The following is a 22,279-nucleotide window of genomic DNA, read 5'->3' on the forward strand; positions in this document are numbered from 1 at the left end:
TCTATATATGTACATACGTATATAAAATTCTAACGTTACCGACTGACTGACTGATTTACCATCGTAGAGCCTAAACGGTTTAAGCTCTTTGAGCTGAAATTTGGGCAGGATGTTAATCTCCCACCAAATGTATCCAATTAGACGGGATTTTTGGAAATTCGATTTTTTTGGGGTTTAAAAAGGCTAAAAACGTAAATTCGGTAACCTTAAATCTCCTAAACTAGAAAAGTTACAAAAACAGTTAAAGCTTATCGTCGTTCATTTAAAAAAAAGCGGACAGGTGTCCGGTAATTTTTTCAAATTCGGCCTCTTTGGGGAATAAACGGGTAAAAACTGTAATTTGGTACTTCTTTTGCTCCCCATGTATCTTTTAAACCAGAGAACATTAAAAGATATTTTTGAATCCTTCATAACATGACGAACAAATAAAAATATGAATTTAGTACTTTTTGGATATTCGGACGTTTAAGGGGTGAAAATTTTACCTATTTTTGGTACTTTTTTATGAAACATTGTTTTTACTTTATTAACTTATACATATGAATACATAATAACGGGCTCCCAATAAGATTTTGCAACATTTTGGAACAGAATTTTTATTTCGTTAATGGGGAGGAAAAAAGTACCAAAAGGGGTAAAAACGGAAAATTTGATTTTATTCAAGAAACACTAAATAAACTAATGGGGTGTTATTTGGAATACCGGTACCAAGTGATATTTTTTGGTACTTTTTCATTCTCCAACTGGTACTTTTTGAGTTTTCTATGATATTGAAATCGAAACATGAAATTAATAATTAAGGGACTTTTCGGAACTTTTTGGTTTTACAAAGGTACTTTTTGAGTTTTCTATAAAATTTAACCTAGAAACATGAAATTAAGCAAGTAGAGTCCGGAGTAAATGAAAATCTATAAAATGGGACTTATTGGTACTTCGACTATAAATATGGGCTTTTTGGTACTTTTTCGTTCTTCAAAAGGAACTTTTTGAATTTTCTATAATAAGAAACATGAAAGCGTGTAGAGCCCCGATTAAGTGAGAACCTGGTTCTTCAAAAGGTACATTTTAATTTTTGTATAATAATGAACCTAGAAACGTGAAATTAAGCATGTAGAGCCCGGATTAAGTGAGGTCCTATAAAAGGGGACTTTTTGGTACTTTTTCGTTCTTCAAAAGGTACTTTTTGAGTAAATGAGAATCTATAAAATGGCACTTTTTGGTACTTTTTCGTTCTTTGACTGGTACTTTTTGAGCTTGCTACAAAATTTGAACCTCGAAACATGAAATTAAGCACTTAGAGCCTGGAGTAAATGAGAATCTATAAAAGGGGAACTTTATCGTACTTCGACTGGTACTTTTTGAGTTTTACATAAAATTAAACATAGAAACATAAAAATAAATATGTAGAGCCCGGAGTAATCTATAAAAAGGCACTTTTTAGTACTTTTTCGTTCTTCGACTGGTACTTCTTGAATTTTTTATAATATTGAACCTAGAAACATGAAATTAAGAATGTACTAAGTTATTACATATAAAAGGGGACTTTTTGGTACTTTTTCGTTCTTCGACTGGTACTTTTTGAATTTTTTATAATATTGAACCTATAGACATGAAATTAAACCTGTAGGGCATGGAGTAAGTTAGAACATATAAAACAGGACTTTTTGGTACTTTTTCGTTCTTCAACTGGTACTATTTGAATTTTCTATTATAATGAGCCTAAAAACATAAAACTAAGCAATCAGGGACTTGAGTGAATGAAAATTTTAACTGGAGTATTTCTGGTAATTTTTCGTTCTTTAACTGGTACTTTTTGAATTGTCTAAAATATTGAATATATAAACATAAAATTAAACACGCAGTATCCCAAATGAACGAAAATTTATCTCGCTTACGTCCATTTTGCAAAAAGGGCTCGATATCAATCGAAATGTCTATAGGCCATAATTGACCCTGCTCCCTTCAATAATTGATTTTAACGTTTTCTACGTACTTTGTTGGAACGAAAATATGTAATGTAAATATGTATATGAAATCTTCTTCAGAAAATTACTTAAACGCACATAAATGGCTTTCAAATGTCGATGTCGAAGAAAAAAAACATTCAAAAGTTATCATTATGATAGATTTATGGTAGAATTAAAAAACAAATATTTTAAATTATAGAGAACTTTGTCCATAATTGACCCAATTCCACATTTAAGTCTCTAATCCGAAAATCACGGTGACGTTCTTATTAATATATATATTATTTATATTATTATTATATTATATTTCAATTATATTTTTTAAGTAAAATTTTTTTTAAGTAGAAATTTGTAACCGATTATGGCCAACAGGCTAGGTTTATTGTGAAAATAAATTAAAAATTAATAATGATCAAAGTCCATATACATATATATGTATATGACCACTTCCGAAACTTGCTTTTTTACGACAAATGATTTGCCGAATATAACACTTACTCCTTACTTATTTTAATCATAAAGAAATTACCGCTAAAATAGGAATAGTCTGCCTTTAGAGTTGCGAGTTTTCATACACTCTAATAATGTTTTCAAAGTGAAACTTTTGGAATATTTTTCAATCTCTTTGTGATCCCTTTAAATGATGTTGTTCTGGAAGAACTTTAACATCCATGTAAACATTTTGGGTAATAAATTGGGGGACTACCAATGAGGGGAGCGGAACCTCCCATATGAATTAAATACAAAAATTCGTTTATCTGGGAAACTAATAGGACTAAATTCTTCAAATTTTGCACGAAGAACTTTAATATTCATCTGAACATTTTGGAGAAAAAAGGGCGGACTTTCATCTGGGGGGCTTGGAGCTCCCATATGAATTAAGTAGAAAAATTCGTATATCTGAGAAACTAATAGAGCTAGAATCTTCAAATTTTACTGAAGAACATTTAGAGAAATTGCAATAATTTGCGTGGAATCTCCCATATGTAACAAATTGTATATCTGGAAAACCATTGTAGTTAGAATCATCAAAATCGTTAACAGGATTTCTTATTTATATTGCTTTTAGGGTAGCACAGCACACTGGGTATAGCTAGTAAATAAACAAATAAAATATCTTTGTTTTTACGTTTTATATGGAGGATAGGATTAAATATCGGCAGATCCTCGTAAAACTTGGAGAAAGGATTTGTTTTTAATTTTTAAGAATTTTTTATTCATCCCTGCATAATTTCTCACACAACTTTTGAGCTTGATCTGTTTTGTTGTTATAAACAATATATTTGCTTCCAAAATCCCACTTTCTGATCTCTCGGATTCCGTTTTTATTTAAAATCGTTGAAAATTTAAAAACTAAACGTAGTTGAAAACTTAGCCGGCTTACAGTCGATTTTAAGCCGCCGCCGACATACTTAGTGTCAGTCGCCGCCGCCGTTAATATTTGTCGGCGCAGGGCTCTGTAACTCTTGCCAACATAAACAAAACAGTATTACTATTCCGCGTGGGAAGAGGTTGATTTTTTTTTATTGATTAAATAGAAAAATGAATTGTTTAAAGTGACAATGAAAATAACTGTTTAAATTTTAACATGTGGGAAATAAAATTGAAGACTTGAAAAGGTTAGTTACAGCAAATAAAATTACATATAATAAGAAAAATATACTTTAAATGATGATTCTGTGCAGGGGTACAGAACATGGTAAAATGTGGCCATGAAGTGTTATAACAATAAAAAGCAGATTGACTCGAGGTCATGATTTTGTTTTTTGGTTATGTACGCTTTAGAAATATGCACTGCTGATTGTAATTAAATAATTAAACGATTTAAATGAAAAAGTACATAGATTTTAACGAAATTATTCTTTTATATTTTAGTCTGGGAGTACGAAGGAAATAAAATTCCTGTTCCTAAAATATGATCGATGTTAATGTTTTGCATTTAGCATTATGCATCCAGCGGCTCTGGTACCTTCGTTAAGTACATACATTTGTATGTCATGGCAATGACAATAATGCGGCAAAGCTGGTTGACGCTCCAACAAGAGTAAATGGAGATATACAAAGGCAGAAAAGAGCACGTCCTGATTTCCTTTATACTACAATGACATCGTGCATTATTTATCTAAAAACAGAATTACGACGCCATCATAAATACAATTATAATGAAAATTATATGTATGCGTAGATAAAAAGTGGAATAAAATATAAATATTTTGAGAAATAAAATTGCTTTTTAAAATTATTGATTTTGTTTTACTATTCTAATCGCTTCCTGGAATCCACGTTCACAATACTAGCAACATATGTATATAGGTATTTCTATTTTGTTCACCCCTTGTAAATTCGGTTCAAACGAGGAACATTCATCAATTGAACAAACTTGTATCCCTAAAACAGTTTCATCATATTTTCCAAATGGCACATGTAAAAAGAACAACATAGACTACTCAAAGAACAATTTTGAAGTCTCATATCTCTAAAAGATTGTTCCCAGTAAAGTATTTGCCAATTTTAGTAATGTTCTTATTTCATACATTGCTTGGTCGTTATCAATATCATTAGTCTAGAATTTATAGGTATCTAATATGGAATTAGTCGATATTAGAAGATTTTTGGAATATTGATATTTATGTACATAGGTACTGTTTAAAAACTGTTAGGTACAAAAGGCATTATAAAATAATTTGGTAATGGTGCATTGAATACGAGAATAGACTAAAACACAAAGGAAAAAAGAGCCGATTTTAGATTCGGAAAAGTCGGGTAAGCATAAAAAGTCGGACAAAAACAAGTAGTGAGTACTTACACTTCACTCCAATACTATTTGCCTTCCTACCGGATAAGTAAAGATTTTGCTGGGTTTACACGCCTAGGATTAAAAGTTACTTTAATACAAAGTGGTTTAGGGATCTATGTTTTTACCAGAAGATCATAGGTAAATAAAATGGTTTCGTAAATTATTCAACAACACTGGTTTGCTGAATTTTATTTTGTGTCTGAATAGTAGTAACTTTATAAGGAAATGATAAAATCACTGAATTAAAACATTCTTTATCTTAATTGGCATTTAGGGCATTGGTTGAATGTCAAAATCAATAAGTTCATATTATTGATAAATAGAAATTTTGACCTATAAGAACCCATAGAAGTTTTCAACTTTTTGGCACTTATTTCCGATTTTTATTCCACTTTTCTACTACAAATATTAGAAAAAAAAGTCGACTTGGACTGTTTCATGTAAATGGCTATACGATTTTGTTTACAATGTTCTTGAAAATTTGGCAACACTGGTTAGAGTTGCACTAATCCAAAGCGAATTCATTATTAAATAGTATTTTTTTTAAATTATCCGCTTTGCTTCTTGCAAATAAATACTAATAGCGCCAAGGTAGTTTACTAATTGCAAAAATATCAAGATGGATCGCACAATTATAGTACCGTATCGTGCCGAAGAAAAGGAATTATCTCACACTTTATACAACGCTATTCAGGGTTTATTTCTTTTGCATCCACCCACAGAAGATTTGCGAAAATGTGTATCCGAGGAAATGTTCATAAAACCCAACCAGCAGGCTTTCTTTCATATTATGCACTATTTATTTCGTATTCTTGATGCACAGGAATTTAAGAAACGCTTTTTCTGGCCCATTACGGACAAACGTTCTGAATCAAATTTCCGCACTTGTACCGTAGAATACCTCAAGTATATAAATGAAAAATATCAATTAAACTGGACCAATATAAAATCATATTTGGTGGTCATGCCAGGAGGTATGAAGTTTATTAGCTTCCTCTTGGATTTTATAAACTTTATTGTACAAGAGTTAATAAAACAAAAGGAAAAGCAATTAAATTTGGATGCTAATAATTACCGCCCTCAAGTTTCAGAAGCAAATTTATGGAAAATGTGTGCCAAAAATGAGGTTTTTAAGGACATGGCATCAGAATTCGTAGACACTGTTGAGAATATTAATAAAAAATTCGATGACAATAGTCAAAAACTAATGAAACAATTAGAAATGCTTTCGCAAGAAACAGGTTTAAGTGTGGACTTGTTAACCGATGACAAATTCCTCGAAGATTTCGATAATAGCAATCATCAGCTCTTCGAACAACACTACATGGAACGGACAAAAAAGGTTATAGAGATGGATGGCTTGATTGCCGAACTAAAGGAGGCAATGGATAAATTTTATAGCAAAGAAACTGGCTATAAATATGACAAACAACGAATCTGTGAGCAATTGCGACGCATACGTGATCATTTTCCAATTGAGCAGTTAGAGGAAGGTAAGTTTTTTTATATAATACATATGTAAAGGTCTTCCACGTAATAGATAATACTCTTAATAACTTAAAACCATTCCCTATAGCATTTGTGAAAATGGTAATGGTACTTAACCTAATAGGCTAACATTTAAATTAGCATTTTTATAAAAACTTCTTTAAATTAAATTTACAGAATCTTTCGGCAATAAAATTACTGATGAAGGTGTTAATATTAATACCCTTATTTGTACATTCAATGCTATTAATGCAACAATGAGAAATGCTTTAAGCATCGATGATCAAAGGCCTAGCGTTGGTGAAGTTGTGTACTCGGGTCTATTAAATTTAAAAAAAGATCTTCAAGCAAAGGAGTCACGATTAGATGATTTTCAAAAAATGCTAACTACTGCTATAAAAAAATATAAATCCAAACGTCCACAAACACCTCATCATGCCAATGTACATGATGCTATCAAACGAACTTTAGAAAGCAATTTATTAATGAAATTGGTTTCCACTCCATCTATAAAACTTGTTGCACCTGAGGGTGGGGGTATACCAAGATTGGCCCTGGTGGATTCTAAAACAGGAAACACAAATGAAACTACTTCTAATAACTTCTTAGGTAAATAAAATAAATGAAAATTATTAATTTCTTAATTATAGCAATTATTTTAGCTCCATCATGCTCTACAAGTCGATCAAATCGTCACCATAGTTTGGTGAATCAATCAAATTTGAATACCACCGTAAACCGATCGAAAATAATTGATCCCATGGAATTGTTACGTTTGACAAATAAGAAGGATCCATCTAAATATAAAACAACAACGCCACAACTAAATCTTTCAAACTTGGGCACAAAGTGGAAGCAGCGTCAGTGTCTTTTCAATGACGAAGAGACACCTTCTGTGGCAGGTAACCATAATTTGGAAGATCAATCCAATTTGAATACTACCGTAAACCGCTCGAAAATTATTGATCCCATGGAATTGTTACGTTTAGCAAGTATAAGTGATTCTCCTAAACCTGAAACAACTACTCAGCGACAGTCTCTTTTCAATGACCAAGAGGCACCCTCTGTGTCAGCCCATATGACCAATGTGGCCAATACACCTAAAACACATTTTAAACCCACGAATATGAGTAAAACCTCGCCACTATCGTTGACTAAAACAGCCTCACCTACAATCTTACACCAATCACCATTCACTCCATTCAATTCGAATGATCGTACACGCATCGCTCGATCTCAATATCAGTTGGATACTAGTGGCTTTGGTACTAGTGGAAATAGCACTGGCTCTACTTATGTTAAGAAATTGGCAGCTGTTAAGAAGGTGCAGGATGCCTCTTTGAATTTTGCCAATTTAAGCACTAGTCCTTCTGGCCGTTTAGAACCGTTAGTCACAGCTGAGGACATGAATATTCCCAAGCTGAAACTAAATGATATATCATTGATTGAACACAACTTGAGTTTGAATGTAAGTATTAAAAATTAATGCTGATAAACGAAACTAATACCGGTATCGAGATTCAATAATTTATTTCCGTATTGGAAATGTCTTTCAAAGGCTTGCGGGAAAAAATTGATGCACCAAAATAATTAACTCTTAAATTCATTATAAATGTGTTTTATCCAGACTTAAACTTATTTATTTTCTATTTACAGAACTCAATGCTTTTCGAGAAACCAAAAGTTTTGGTAAATTCTCCAATCGCCAATATAACAATTAATGATGAAAACAATCCGAACACGAACAACATTCAAAATGTCAAAGCATCGGATAACAACAAGCCTGAGCCAGACGAAGAGGCTCTTTTTAATATAAGTGATAGCATTTTAAAAGATGTTACATTATAATTTCGTTTTATTTATATCAATACTTATTAATAAAGATTATTTTAATAATATTTATCCTAAGCACATATCACTTGATTTTAAGAATAAGGGACGTTGTTTGATTTTGCCCCGCGCTTGTGGCAAAACCATATTAACAGGTTTTACGTACGGATTCAATTTGGGCTTTTGATTTAATTCCATTGTTTCCAAAGATTTCTTATAATTCAATAAATTTATAGTGTATTCACGATTAGCGTAATATATATCATCATATAAGGTGGAGGATTTTTCCTTATTGTCGTTTTCATCTTGCAAAGCTACACTGGCAACAGTCTGCTCCTCTTGTAGTTTTTCCATTTTTTGTATCATATTACGTAGTTCCTCTTTAATGGCACTTGTATTGATTTTAAAACGTTTAGCCTGTATATGTCTTAATTTTGGAATATTTTGCAGCATCGAACTTAATCTTTCTTCTAATGTTGTTATGCGTTGTTCCAAGATTTGTATGTTCTCTACAATCAACATACTTCTATCCTTATCCTCAGACATTTCTTCCACCGTCATTTCAAATTCTTGATTTATATCGAAATCTCTAAGAATCAAATGGTTTGTTTTAGCATCAGTGTCTTGTATAATTGTAACTTTTTCCTTCAAACATTTCTCTATTAAATCATCAATTTCTACTTTGCGTATAAACTGTTCGGATATGGATAATTCTTGAAGAATATTTTGAACTTCACCCCTAACTAGGCTCGTTATGGAGAGTGTATTGTAGATAGGTTTTTCGGAAATGCTAGTGTTCGATTGTGAACCATTAAAATCCATCATTGCCTTTTCGATTTCTCTTGTTAGGGGTATTAAACGTTGTTTATTTTGGAGTTTTTTAGGAACAAATGTTCTACGCTTATTAGAGAAGCTGTTGTAATATTTCAAACGTTGCAAATATATGTTTAAATAAGATGACCTTTCCATAAACTGAGAATTTTTGGCTGTTTTTTTTTATTTTGTTTTCTTCGGTTTTATATCTCGTTTTTTAAAATATTCACTTAAAATTTTTGTTAGTTTCGAATTGAAGTAATTTAATAATTTTTATGTATGATTAGTAAATCATACATTTCTAAAGTATTTTGTAAAAGAGCAATTAACCCCTTTATGAAGTTTTTCAAACCGAAATTTTAAGTCAGAGGTTAGAAAGAATTTTCACTTCGATGCAAAATATTTGACTTCAGTCTTTTTTACTCTGTTTGTATTAAAAACTCAAATTTCTGGATTGTATCAAATTAGTTCAGATAGAGCCCCCCAATCGACGTATACCTTCAACGAAGCAACTCTGTTCCGTATATTACAAACTGCAAAAAAATCATTTTAAAAATACAGAATATTTTGAATTAAAAAAAAAACTTTTCATTCAATCTTTTGCAGATTAAATTGTGTTAAAAAGAAAACTTTTTTTCAATTTTGAAATAGATTGAATTTAGGCAAAATGTTTGTTATTCGGAAAGAATTTAAAAATTAACTACTTTTTCAATTCCTCGAGTACAATTTGATACAATTTTCTGTTTCATAACGAACTTCAAAAACTATGTGTTGAAGTCATAACAAAATATTTAGTTTTGTTTGAAAGAACTTAAATATTTTTAAGAAATATATGTACAAATAACATCAATGATGTTTTTTTGTAAAGAATATGAAATAAATTAAAATGCCACTTTATTTTTGATTTACAAAGATTTAACTCGTCTTTTTTCGAACTTAACGAACAAATTTGTCTGGTCAAAGATTAAACATACATTTTTTGTCGCCAGCATCTTGCTGCTCGAATTGTAAATACGATGCAACCATTTTAACAGCTGTTAACATGGTTGCAGTATGGACAAATACATATAAGATGTTATTCGCAGCACAGCTGTTTAAATTTGAACAGTAAAATGTCAAACCTAATACATAAAAAATTATTAACAAAAACACTGCCATTTCAAATTTCATATAAAAAAAAAGTAATAAATTAGCCGTTGTTGCCATCTTAAAACATTCACCTTGGTTGTATTAAAATAGTAGCAGCAAAAATATACTCTGTCAATAAACGTCGATAAAATTTTTCATTCGGTAGATTTTTTTCATTTGCAAAAGAGGTGAGTCTGATTTTTTCCTTATTTAAAATGATTAATTAAAATTAAATTGAATTTATTCAACAAAATAAGTGGATGAAACTACTATAAATTTTAGAATAAAACAAAAGAAATTTATAAAGTGCGATAAAAAAAAATTTGCAAACATTAAAGTAATCTAAAAGTGATGCCATTGATAGACACCAATATTGCATTATAGGAAAAAAACTATTGATTTTTCTTGTATACGTTGTAAGTTTTTGTGTCTGTCGTTTGTTTGTGTATACCACCGTACACACAAGATACAAACAAATAAAATTTGCAATAGATTATGGACTCGAGAATGAATCATGAAAAAATATTGCAATCGTATAAAAGAAATAAGTAAAGTAAAAAATTAATGAAAAAGTAATGAAAAATATGACATGGAACATTAATTTCATTTAAATTTTATAATGCCTAACGAGATAAATAAGTGAAATTTAATGTGCAAGTTGAAACTTAAAATGTACCACATCATTTAGTAGTGCACACTAGGAATCAGGGTCGAGTCTCAAGTTGACTGATAAGAGTGAAAAAAACTCCCTTTGTTATGACACTTTGTTTTTGTTTTTCCAAACAAATGGTGAATAATAATAAATTTTATTTGTTGTTGGTGCTGTTAATTTAAGAATAGTTTTTAGTTGTTATCTTCAGACTAATTTGTTGTATTGTTATGGAAGAAGATGCGTATTATCTTTTTAAATGGAAATATTTAAATTGTCATTGTCAAATGAAAATAGATTCTATGCTGCACTTTATCATCTAATTGTCTGCTATAAATATTTAATTAGCACCCTAATGTCATTTTATGATAGTTAAATATTAAACGGAAAGGGCATGGCTGCCGGAAGTAATCGATATTTTTACTCAATAGAAAGTACTGTGCTCGGTGGCCGATTAGGGGTGTTGATGGACAATCTGTCTTTTCCCAACTATAGTTCCACTTAAGCTGAGGGAGGGCAGACTGTCCATCACATGAAAATCTTGTATTTCCCCGGACCAAAATACTGGAAAAAGACAAATGTGGAAAATAAAAATTAAAAAATCAGGGTGCAGGACCTAAGTAATATGCTAGTGAGTCATGTGTTGTCGTCATCCTGCAATCGTGAGCAAAAGACTACAACGGAGGTGGGTACCTTGGCCTTCGGACAATGCGTCAAGTGTAAAGCATCCAATGGGAGGGGGGGGGGGGGGTGTGTGAACGATAAGGATGTATCTCAGCCTTTAAATATAGGGTTCGGACTTTGATAATAATATCAACACCATCATAGCGAATACCAAAAACGATGAAGCCTAAGATGAAAAAGAGCTCCCTGTCATATCACACTCAAAGGAACCTCAAGTCAGAATCCTGCGAGTAAGGGTGTTATTCCGAAGACGAACATGGCGGCGAAATCCACCTCTAATTTAAGGGTATCTCAAAAGAAGTCACAAAAAACGAGGAAGGAGAAGCTAAACGGTGGAAAAGGAAAAGAGCCGTCATCTTAAACCAAAGTTGCCAAGAGAAGACACCTGAATGATCACTGCTATGCTGTATACAATGCCGGTACTACAACGGGCAAAATTTCAATAGACCAGCAGAGTAAGGTAGATGATCTGGTCAACAATAAGATAGTGGACCACGTAATCGCCTCAAAGGGTAAACAATAAATAGCGTGAGCTGCGAGTTCTGCATGGACCTAGTGTTGACGAGGTTGGCATCTCATCAATGTACCTGCCATTAGGTTTTGGAGATACATATACATAAATTCATAAAATTTACGACATTACAATAGCGCGAAGACACATTTATTTATAAAATCTTTTGTGTCATCTGAAAGTTCAATCTCTCGACTTTAGAATACAGTTTCACTCTCTGTTAAACATTATTCTTTCTTTAATATAGGATTTTAATATAAATCTTGGAGCAACCATAAATTATCAAAAAGTGACGACAAAGTAAGGACAATTTGTTATACTTTTTCCCAAAAAATACTTTTTAAATTGTAAATATCACTTGTATTTGCTGTGATATCGCCAATAAAATACAGGCAATATATTTTTTTAATTTATAGTAGTTTTGATGGGATTTCCGTTATTGAATTGAGCATTCATGGCTGGTGCTCTTTCGATAGATCTTAAATAAAGGAATCATAACATTTCTCTCTTTATTACAATATTTCAGATTCAATTCATCTTAAGTCTACATAGCAGAGTGTAATTTTAATAAATTTCAATACAGCGGTAACGAAACTTTAAAAGCCATTCAAAATGGGTTCACTATTTCGTAGTGAGGAAATGACATTATGTCAGTTATTTCTGCAAAGTGAGGCAGCCTATGCCTGTGTATCGGAATTAGGTGAATTGGGTTTAGTGCAATTCAGAGATGTAAGTAAAAATTAAACGATTAAAAGATAACATCAATTGTAAATATATTAATCTCAATATAATTTTACTTTAGCTAAATCCTGATGTTAATGCATTTCAACGAAAATTCGTCAATGAAGTGAGACGTTGCGATGAAATGGAACGTAAACTGCGTTATTTGGAAAAGGAGATTAAGAAAGATGGCATACCTATGTTAGATACCGGTGAAAGTCCTGAAGCTCCTCAACCTAGGGAAATGATTGATTTGGAGGTGGGACAATAAAAAAATATTTGTTTTTGTCGCTTTAATTTTAATGATTTTATATTGTTTAGGCTACTTTTGAAAAACTTGAAAATGAATTACGTGAGGTTAATCAAAATGCCGAAGCTTTAAAGCGTAATTTTTTGGAGTTGACCGAATTGAAACATATTTTGCGTAAAACTCAAGTGTTTTTCGATGAGGTAAGTGTTGTTCTGTAATTATTAATGTAAATAATATACAAAAATCAAATCTTATTTAAATGTTTAATGGAAGACTAATGATTTCTTTAAAATGCTTTTGTATATAAACAAAAATCTGAAAACAAAAAAACAAGAAAATATTTTAAATTTTGTATCTCTTTTAAAAAAATGTAATTAACCTTTTGACAACACAACTGAGAGGTGCACTTTGTAATTTTTTATGTATTTAATTAATTACTATTATTAGTTTGGTATAATAATTTATTTCCTTTAGTTTTAGTTTATTTTTATTATATTTATTTTTTAGTTTGAATTTGAAGTTTTACATATTTATTTTGGTGACCTATTGATATTAATGAACAAGGTTGCGGCATTTTATTTTCTTTTTCTTTAAAGTACAGCATGTAATGAGATTTAAATGATATGAAAACAAAAAAAGAAAATTTCCATTAGTTTTAATTATTTTGCTTTTTAACACAAACAAATTCTTGAATAGTTGCTTTTACTACTACTATTTCTATAAATATATATATTTTTTTTTATTTTTTACTTTAAATTATACAATTATTCTTTTTATTACCCACCTACCACAGAAATTACAACAACAAAAAATGTGAATTTAAAAAATTTTTTAAAACAAAAACATTTTTACCACCTTTAAATTAATATGTGCATTTTTTCTTCTATCTATAAGATGAAAAAATTTTAAACAACTCCTTTATCATCACATAATCACATTCACTGTAAATAAGCTAATAATGGCTTTCTTTTTCTATTTATAAGTTTTTTCTTCTTCTATTCTTAATTACTTTTTTATACTTTACTATCCTATTGAATAGTTTTGTATATAGGTTTCTGTTTTTTTATTTGTAAAACTAAATGAACAAATAATTAGTTATAAATTGATTACAGAAAAAGTTTTATTTTATAGATGTTAGCTAATTTCCTTTAACTTTAACTTAAGTATATGGCTAAATGAAATTAGTTTTATAAATTTAGTTTTAACAAAAAATACCGATTTATCATAGTAAACTGAAATTTAGTCTTTTAGGTCCATTTTACTTTTGCCCATTGTTGGTAGTCTTGTGTGGATTAATATGATAAATAAATGTGTTTTCGAGAAACCCCAAATTTGACCATATTTAAGACAGAAAGTCCAAACTGTCTACTTTAAAATAAAGCTTAAACCTCTCTTATATCTTCACCCTTCTTTGGAATATTTAAACCTAAAGTTTAAAATTAATACCACTAATCGTTTAAGGGACAATATCTTAGCAAATACAAGAGACTTTTTCAAAACGTATTTTTATGGGTCAACTGTGATATATAATAAATAAATATAAAGACATAATTTAGTAAATATTATTGTCAATTTATGTTTGTTTCAAGCTTTATGTTAAGATATCCGGAAGAAGATCATATCAGATATTAAACCATTATTTTAAACTCAACAGTTTGTGCTTTCGGATTTTATAAGTAAAGGTTTATTCGCACCATTATAACGTCTCAAATATTACAAAAAAATTTCTCTAAAACCTAATGTAATGGAAAAATTGAATCTAGATTCCGATTAAACTAAGTTTAATCGTTTAAAAAGTATACTTTGGTATATGACTAAAAAAATTTTTAGCCTGTGCTATTTACAAAATAAATAATAACTCGGAAAACACAAATCTTAGTTTAATCTAGAATTAAACAAATCCTTAAAAGCCACGGAATCTGAAGAAATGTTTGATTCGTAGTATAAAATAATATAAATTAAACAAAATTTAACAAAAGAATAACTCGAAAACCTGTTGTAATGGAAATATTTAATCTAGATTCCGATTAAGCCTAGCTCAATCCTTTAGAAAAGTGTACAAAGTATTAGATTTTTTATGATTTCTTTAACTTTCCCAAATAACTTCTTTTTTTTCAATAAATGTCTTCAAAAATCTCATAACAAATATTCAGTAATACAGCTGTATAATCATGCTATAATTTATCACAATTATTTTAATTTAATACAAACTTTCTTTATTTTTCTCATTATTTCAATTGTTAACTTATTTTTTATTTTCCCTTTGGTTATATTATTATTTTCTTTTTATCATTTTCGGTTTTTTTTTTTAACAAAACAAAAAATTTTCGTTAATTGTTTACGTTTGAAAAAAATACATACAAAAACAACTGCAAAATTCCTATAAAATCAAAATCCTGCACGACCTATCCTAACTCCTAATGGCAAACTGTATATTGTTTTGCTATCCCCCCTACCACCAACCCTTTCCTTATCCAAACCAAACAAACAAAACGGTTGTGTTGCCAGGCGGTACCCTCGATAACATATAATACAACATCCTATAAATCCCGACGTTATCGACAGATGGCCGATAATCAAAATGAAGATGAACAAGCCCAACTGTTGGGCGAAGAAGCTGTGCGCGCTAGTCAACCAGGACAAAATTTAAAATTGGGGTAAATATGTAAAAAAAAACTATCAATAAAAGAAAACGTCGCTAGGAAAACATGACTCATATAAAACAAGCAAAAAAAGTGAAACGCAAACAAAAAACGGAAATTATCATCATTCATTTTTTTAACATTGTCATTAAAAAATTATCATGCATTTATTCTTAACGCTCAGTTTGATTGTCCAAACCAAAAAAAAAAAAAAAAAAAATGCACATATTTTAAAAGAATTTGTATGTTTAAACTAATATAAGCAATACAAGGAATGGACCAAGATAAAAAAACAAAATTTTACAAAATCTTTTAAAGAATATAAAACTTATTCTGTTTAAGATCAAAAATAACATATAAACCACCTAAATATTTTCAAAGAATTGCCAATGTTTAGAAATTAAAATATTATTTCTTCTACAATTTTAATTTTACTCCGTAATGAGCCGTTTTACACTTGGACATAACTGTTACAATAACAAACTATAAATACTTGTTAAAATATTTAAAATAAAAACAATTTTTTTATAAATGGCCAAAGGAAATTTGCTTCCAACACTAAATTATTACTTTCAAATAATTGTATTCTATTTTATAATTCTTAATTTGAACTGCTGTTTTATTCAAATTTACTTTTCTAATCTGTGTGTTTATTATAACATATGATCTTAATCAGAATTTATTTAGTAGTAATAAATTGTAATTTATAAAAAAAACTTTACTTCCTATTAAATTAAAAAAAAAAAAAAAAAACAACAACAACTGGTGGTGGGTTGCTTTTCCTTTTTTTTAATAAGCTACTTGTATTTTGGTATAAAATTTGTTAAGTCCTTTTTTAAATATTTTGGTTATGGTATACATATACAACCCTTGCTTTTAAATGTTTGTGTTTCTTTAAAAAAATCTAAAAAACTCTAGTTTTACTAATTTGTTATTAACCAGAAAAACCAAAACGAAATCTATATGTTGAAAGAAAAAAAAAAAAACATAAACTATGTTAAATTGTTAGTTAAAAACATTTTTATACTAAGACGAATTTTTCTTAATTAAAAAAAACATACTAAACCTTTATAGCAAGACGGTGGTCTTAATAATACTACTGAATCGATGACACGTGCCTTAATTACCGATGAAGTACGTACAGGCCATTCAATGGGTCCTGTACAATTAGGGTATGTATTTTGTAATGTCTTAGTTAAGGAACTTTTTAAAAAAAACAACAAAAATTGTACAAACTAACCAAGAAAAAGTAATATTGTCTTAGGTTTCTAGTAAGAAAAAAAAAGAAAATTATTTTAAAATTGTTAAAAAAAAAACTTGCAAATGGGCTTTTAAATTTTGTATTATGTATATAAATTTGTTTATTAATTATGTATTTTTTTTTAAATTGCATTCATTAGATTTATGGAAAAATCAAACGAGCGTGAAGAATATTATCCGTGGTTGGTACCCCATACATTTTTAATAATTTCTTTCGTTACACAACATTTCAAATATGTAATGCAATCATATGAATTTCTTTAACCATTTACATTGAATTTCGCATACTCTCATGTGTTTCGTTTTGTTATGATTTCCTTTGGTAATTTTTATTGTATGTATGTAAAAGTTTGCAAAATGGTTTGTACTGCAGTTGTGTTTTGACACTATTTTTTAATATTCATACATTTTTTATGTTCCATACAAAACGTTTCTTCTAATTTTGTAACTAAAGCCAGGTTTTCGAAATAAAAGTCTAATTAGGAAATGTTTAAAGAGTAACTAACGTCTGTACTACTTAATATCAAGTGTTAATCAGAACTCGTATCAAATTTAAGAAAGTTTATTGACTAATGGAGTTTATGAACAAGTATTTGGATTCTATAGACTAGCTGGTCAATAGGGATAGGTATACGAAGTAGTCTAGTAGTTTACGGATTAGTCTATTATGTAGTCTATTAACTAACCTATGAAAATATCTATAAAATAGCTTATGGACTAGTCTATTGACTCTATTGTCTAGCCTATGAACAAATGTATATAGTAATTTACTGTCTAAGACCATGAACTAGTCTATTAACTAGTCTATAGACTAGTTTATTGATAACTCTATTGACATGTTTATTGATTACTCTATTGATTAGTTTATGGATTAGTCCATGAACAAGTCCATAAACTAATCTATTGTCTAATCAATGAACAATATTGACTTATCTACGAAGTAATCTATAAACTAGTATATTGACTATTACATGAACTCGTCTATTGACTGGTCTAGACTATTCATCAGACTATTAACTAGTTTGTGTACCAGTCACTATTGGCCGTTATATGAACTAGCCTATTGACTTTTCTATGGATTAGTTCATTGATTAGTCTATAAACTAGTCTATGAAGTAATATATTCATTTATGAACTAGTCTTTTGATTTCTGCCTAGTCTATGAACAAATCTACAGACTAATTTACTGACTAGTCTATAGACAAGTTCATAGACTAACCCATTAATTAGTCAATAGACTAATCAATAAACTAATCTCTAGGCTAGTTCATATACTGGTTATTAGTGACTAGTATAAGAACTTGTCTATTGATTAATATATTAACTAGTCTCTTAGCTAGTCTATTAACAAGTATATAGACAAATTTACTGTCTAGTATGTGAACTAATTAATAGACTCGAAAGTCTAATCAATAGACTTATTAATAAACTAGTCGTTCTCACAACAATCGGTTTTTTGCACTGGAACGACTCAGAGTTCAACGAACAACGACCAAGTATTGTCAACTCAGCCACACCGACTATACACATATCGCTGCTACAATAACAACAATAAACTAGTCAATGGGTTAGTTCGTATACCTGTCAATATTGTCCAGTATATGTATGTATGAACAAATCTATTGACTAGTCTATGGAGTAGTTTATTGATTAGACTATTGACTAGTTTATGGATTAGACTATGAAATACTCTATATCTATAGACCATTTTTTATACTGATAAATAATATAAATAATATAAGCATTCAAAATAAACTCTTAATAAATCACGCTGCAAACAAATACTGCATACAATTTGTAATTACTATCACAATTTTAGTAAATGGATCATAGTTTTTAGAATTTTATTTTATTTCCACATACATTTTCATAAATTGCATAAAGCGTTGCATTTGTTCTGCGCCATGGTTTGTTAAGAAAATAATCTGTTTGTGTAACATTTTCAATATTCCGTTTATTTACATTTTATTTCATTGGACATTCTAAGCAAACCACCCAAGTGATGTTTTCATACTACTACTACTAATAAACAATGAATGAATTCTTGTTTTATTAATGATTTATTAACGACCATTAATAACTAATATTTATATTTTTTCATATAAAACTTTAGCTTTGTGGCTGGTGTTATTTTGCGTGAAAAATTGCCAGCATTTGAGCGTATGTTGTGGCGTGCCTGTCGTGGTAATGTGTTTTTGCGTCAAGCCATGATTGAATCACCATTAGAAGATCCCTCCAATGTAAGTTGTTGAAAATTTCTTTTAGTTTTCTTAAAAAAAAACAACTCTCTAATTTTCATAAATTTCTTTGATTTATTTTAGGGTGATCAAGTATACAAGTCCGTTTTCATTATTTTCTTCCAAGGTGATCAGCTTAAAACTCGTGTTAAGAAAATCTGTGAAGGTTTTAGAGCCACTTTATATCCTTGCCCCGAGGCACCAGCTGATCGTCGTGAAATGGCCATGGGTGTCATGACACGCATTGAGGATTTAAATACGGTGTTGGGTCAAACACAAGATCATCGTCATCGTGTATTGGTAGCAGCCGCTAAGAACCTAAAGAATTGGTTTGTTAAAGTTCGTAAAATTAAAGCCATCTATCATACATTGAATCTATTCAATTTGGATGTAACACAAAAGTGTTTAATTGCTGAATGTTGGGTGCCGGTATTGGACATTGAAACGATACAATTGGCTTTGCGTCGTGGTACTGAACGTTCGGGTTCGTCAGTGCCACCCATTTTAAATCGTATGCAAACATTTGAAAATCCTCCTACGTACAATCGTACGAATAAATTTACTAAAGCTTTTCAAGCATTAATTGATGCCTATGGTGTGGCTACGTACAGGGAAATGAATCCGGCTCCTTATACCATTATTACCTTTCCCTTTTTGTTTGCTGTAATGTTTGGTGATTTGGGTCATGGTGCTATTATGGCCTTATTTGGTCTCTGGATGATACGCAAGGAAAAAGGTTTGGCTGCTCAAAAGACAGACAATGAAATATGGAATATTTTCTTTGGTGGTCGTTACATTATCTTCTTGATGGGCGTGTTTTCCATGTATACCGGTTTAATCTACAATGACATATTTTCGAAATCTTTAAATATATTCGGTTCGCATTGGCAGGTGAATTACAATGCTTCCACGGTATTGCATAATAAATATTTGCAATTGAATCCGGAAGTAAGTGACTACATGGGTACTCCCTATCCGTTTGGCATGGATCCGATATGGCAGGTGGCTGGCGCCAATAAAATCATTTTCCAAAATGCTTACAAAATGAAAATTTCCATTATATTCGGTGTTATACACATGATCTTTGGTGTATTGATGTCTTATCAAAATCACACCTATTTCAAGAATCGTTTATCGCTGATCTATGAGTTTATTCCACAAATGATTTTCTTGATATTTTTGTTCTTCTACATGGTCTTGCTGATGTTTATTAAATGGAATCGTTACGCCGCTACAAATCCACGTAAGTTAACATAAATGTTTAATAAAACACAGAATATTAAAATGTTTTTCTTTTTTTGGGTTAAATAGAACCCTATTCTGCATCTTGTGCTCCTTCCATTTTGATTACATTTATTGATATGGTTTTGTTCAATACACCAAAGAAGGCTCCAGATGGTTGTGAAGTGTACATGTTTGCTGGACAACATTTCTTCCAAAACGTATTTGTTTTGATAGCTTTGGCCTGTATTCCCGTTATGCTGTTGGGCAAACCCCTACAAATCATGAAACAACGTAGACAAGCTAATGTAAGTATTGAAGAATTTTTATAAATTAAATTCATTATAGGTTTTGCAAATTCATATGCATTTTTTTTCAAGCATTAAAAACCCATTCCTCACAGTTATCATCATCATTATACTAAGCTTTTTCATACATTTTATTTCCTAACTAAGAAATACTAATACAAATTACACTATATTTTCCCTTCCTTTAAACAATTTTTCCTAAAAATAATAAAAAACAAAACAGGAGGAGGTTAGTTAGCCAAAGAAGTTTTTTTTTTCATTTAAATTAGTATTTACTTATTCTGAACAGTTATTTCATTTATTTTATGTTGTATTTTATTAAAATTAAAGGTTCAACCTATTACTGGCTCTAGTGATGCTGAAGTTGGTATGTCTAATGGTCAAGCTGCTGGTCATGGTGGTGCTTCTCATCACGATGAAGAGGAAATGTCCGAAATATTTATACATCAAGGCATTCATACAATTGAATACGTTTTGGGTTCTGTCTCTCATACTGCTTCCTATTTGCGTCTCTGGGCTTTGTCATTGGCTCATGCTCGTAAGTATTTAGGAATACAATTAAGTGGCAACTACTTTTTATATCCATTAAAATTTTTATGAAAAATATTTGTTTTCCTTTCCTTTAGAACTTGCTGAGGTCTTGTGGAATATGGTATTGTCAATTGGTTTGAAGCAACAAGGCTGGCTAGGTGGCATCATGTTAACCATTGTCTTTGCTTTTTGGTCCATTTTAACTGTTGGTATTCTAGTACTAATGGAGGGTCTTTCAGCCTTTTTGCATACATTACGTTTGCACTGGTAAGTAACTAGCAACTCTTGCAACAATTTGCGAACAACAATTAATAATTTATTATTTTCTCCATAGGGTTGAATTCCAAAGTAAATTCTACCAGGGTCAAGGTTATGCATTCCAACCATTCTCATTTGATGCTATTATTGAAAATGGTGCTGCTGCTGGACCCAATGAAAATGAATAAATTAAGTAAAAGGACTAAATGTTACCTTAATTCATTCATCTAAAGAAAATCTCATATACATATATTTAAAACCTAATGAATTTATTTAAAAACAAGTTAATGGTTATTAGTCATAATAGAGCACCGATAATTGCTTTTAAAACTATTTACATAATATGTATTTAATATTTATACATTTATATTCAAACATAATTCATTCAATATTGTATTTATTTAACAAAGAAAAGTTTATTGTGCAACCAAAGTTGAGAAAATATTTATAAAATACACATAAAGAGATTAAAATTATCTAAAATAAAAACTTATCTTAATTATTTAGCAAATGTTTTTAAATAAATATGAAAGAATAGCATTAGTAAACCTTAAAAACATTTGTTAGTCTTTAGACATATGGTAACCACTACATGTAAACATAATTTAAATATTAGTATATATTTTAGCCGGTGACTAAATCATCACTCCATTGAATTATTTCAACAGATTTTATGTAAAGTTTTATGTAGTTAAATAAAATGGTTGAATGGATGTTAAGTGTTTAATAAAAAAGTTTGCAATTAAAATTAAACTTTTAAATATATATATTATTAGCATGTTTTTAATAGTAATCACATGAATTTATATACAATATTTATATTAATAATACCTACTACTGTTCAACTAATTATGTATGTATTTATTACATGACATTCATATATAATTTTTTTTAGTAAATGTTATTTGCTTGGCATATTAATATCTAATAAAAAAGCTTGGAATAGGCGCTATTCCGAAACAGGCAAAATATTTGGTGTTTTTCT

At 29.9% G+C, this 22,279-nt stretch overlaps 3 protein-coding genes and 1 long non-coding RNA gene across 12 annotated transcripts; 3 read left to right on the forward strand and 1 right to left on the reverse strand.

The window, feature by feature from the left end:
• Positions 1-3,445: 3,445 nt before the first annotated feature.
• On the forward strand, positions 3,446-4,193 carry LOC119608945. The gene is made up of 2 exons (XR_005231882.1): positions 3,446-3,586; positions 3,843-4,193. It is a non-coding gene; the product is annotated as an uncharacterized LOC119608945 (long non-coding RNA).
• A 1,091-nt stretch (positions 4,194-5,284) lies between these two features.
• On the forward strand, positions 5,285-8,160 carry LOC119608946 (augmin complex subunit dgt6). Its single transcript, XM_037963554.1, has 4 exons — positions 5,285-6,257; positions 6,430-6,861; positions 6,915-7,720; positions 7,909-8,160. The coding sequence occupies exons 1-4, from the start codon at positions 5,384-5,386 to the stop codon at positions 8,098-8,100; spliced, it is 2,304 nt and encodes a 767-aa protein (XP_037819482.1). The 5' UTR covers positions 5,285-5,383; the 3' UTR covers positions 8,101-8,160.
• Positions 8,081-9,191, reverse strand: LOC119608947. Its single transcript, XM_037963555.1, has one exon. The coding sequence runs from the start codon at positions 9,049-9,051 to the stop codon at positions 8,152-8,154; it is 900 nt and encodes a 299-aa protein (XP_037819483.1). The 5' UTR covers positions 9,052-9,191; the 3' UTR covers positions 8,081-8,151.
• Positions 9,192-9,984: 793 nt separating this feature from the next.
• LOC119608933 (V-type proton ATPase 116 kDa subunit a1) lies at positions 9,985-22,259 on the forward strand. Of its 9 annotated transcripts, XM_037963528.1 has the most exons (13): positions 9,985-10,211; positions 12,394-12,596; positions 12,670-12,846; positions 12,909-13,037; positions 16,554-16,651; positions 16,880-16,921; positions 18,853-18,979; positions 19,061-20,219; positions 20,288-20,505; positions 20,729-20,734; positions 20,836-21,043; positions 21,132-21,303; positions 21,371-22,259. In XM_037963528.1, exons 2-13 carry the CDS (start codon positions 12,480-12,482, stop codon positions 21,480-21,482), a joined length of 2,565 nt encoding a protein of 854 aa, XP_037819456.1. In that variant the 5' UTR covers positions 9,985-10,211; positions 12,394-12,479; the 3' UTR covers positions 21,483-22,259. The 9 variants fall into 9 exon arrangements, with proteins under 9 accessions (XP_037819456.1, XP_037819453.1, XP_037819460.1 ...); XM_037963525.1 differs by lacking the exons at positions 16,554-16,651; positions 16,880-16,921 and adding an exon at positions 15,346-15,494; XM_037963532.1 differs by lacking the exons at positions 16,554-16,651; positions 16,880-16,921 and adding an exon at positions 15,403-15,494.
• The last annotated feature ends 20 nt before the right edge of the window (positions 22,260-22,279 follow it).

The sequence above is a fragment of the Lucilia sericata genome, unplaced genomic scaffold (genome assembly GCF_015586225.1).
Source record: "Lucilia sericata isolate MDLA Ls3-8-SP2 unplaced genomic scaffold, ASM1558622v1 Contig000901F_arrow, whole genome shotgun sequence".
Classification (NCBI taxonomy): domain Eukaryota; kingdom Metazoa; phylum Arthropoda; class Insecta; order Diptera; family Calliphoridae; genus Lucilia; species Lucilia sericata.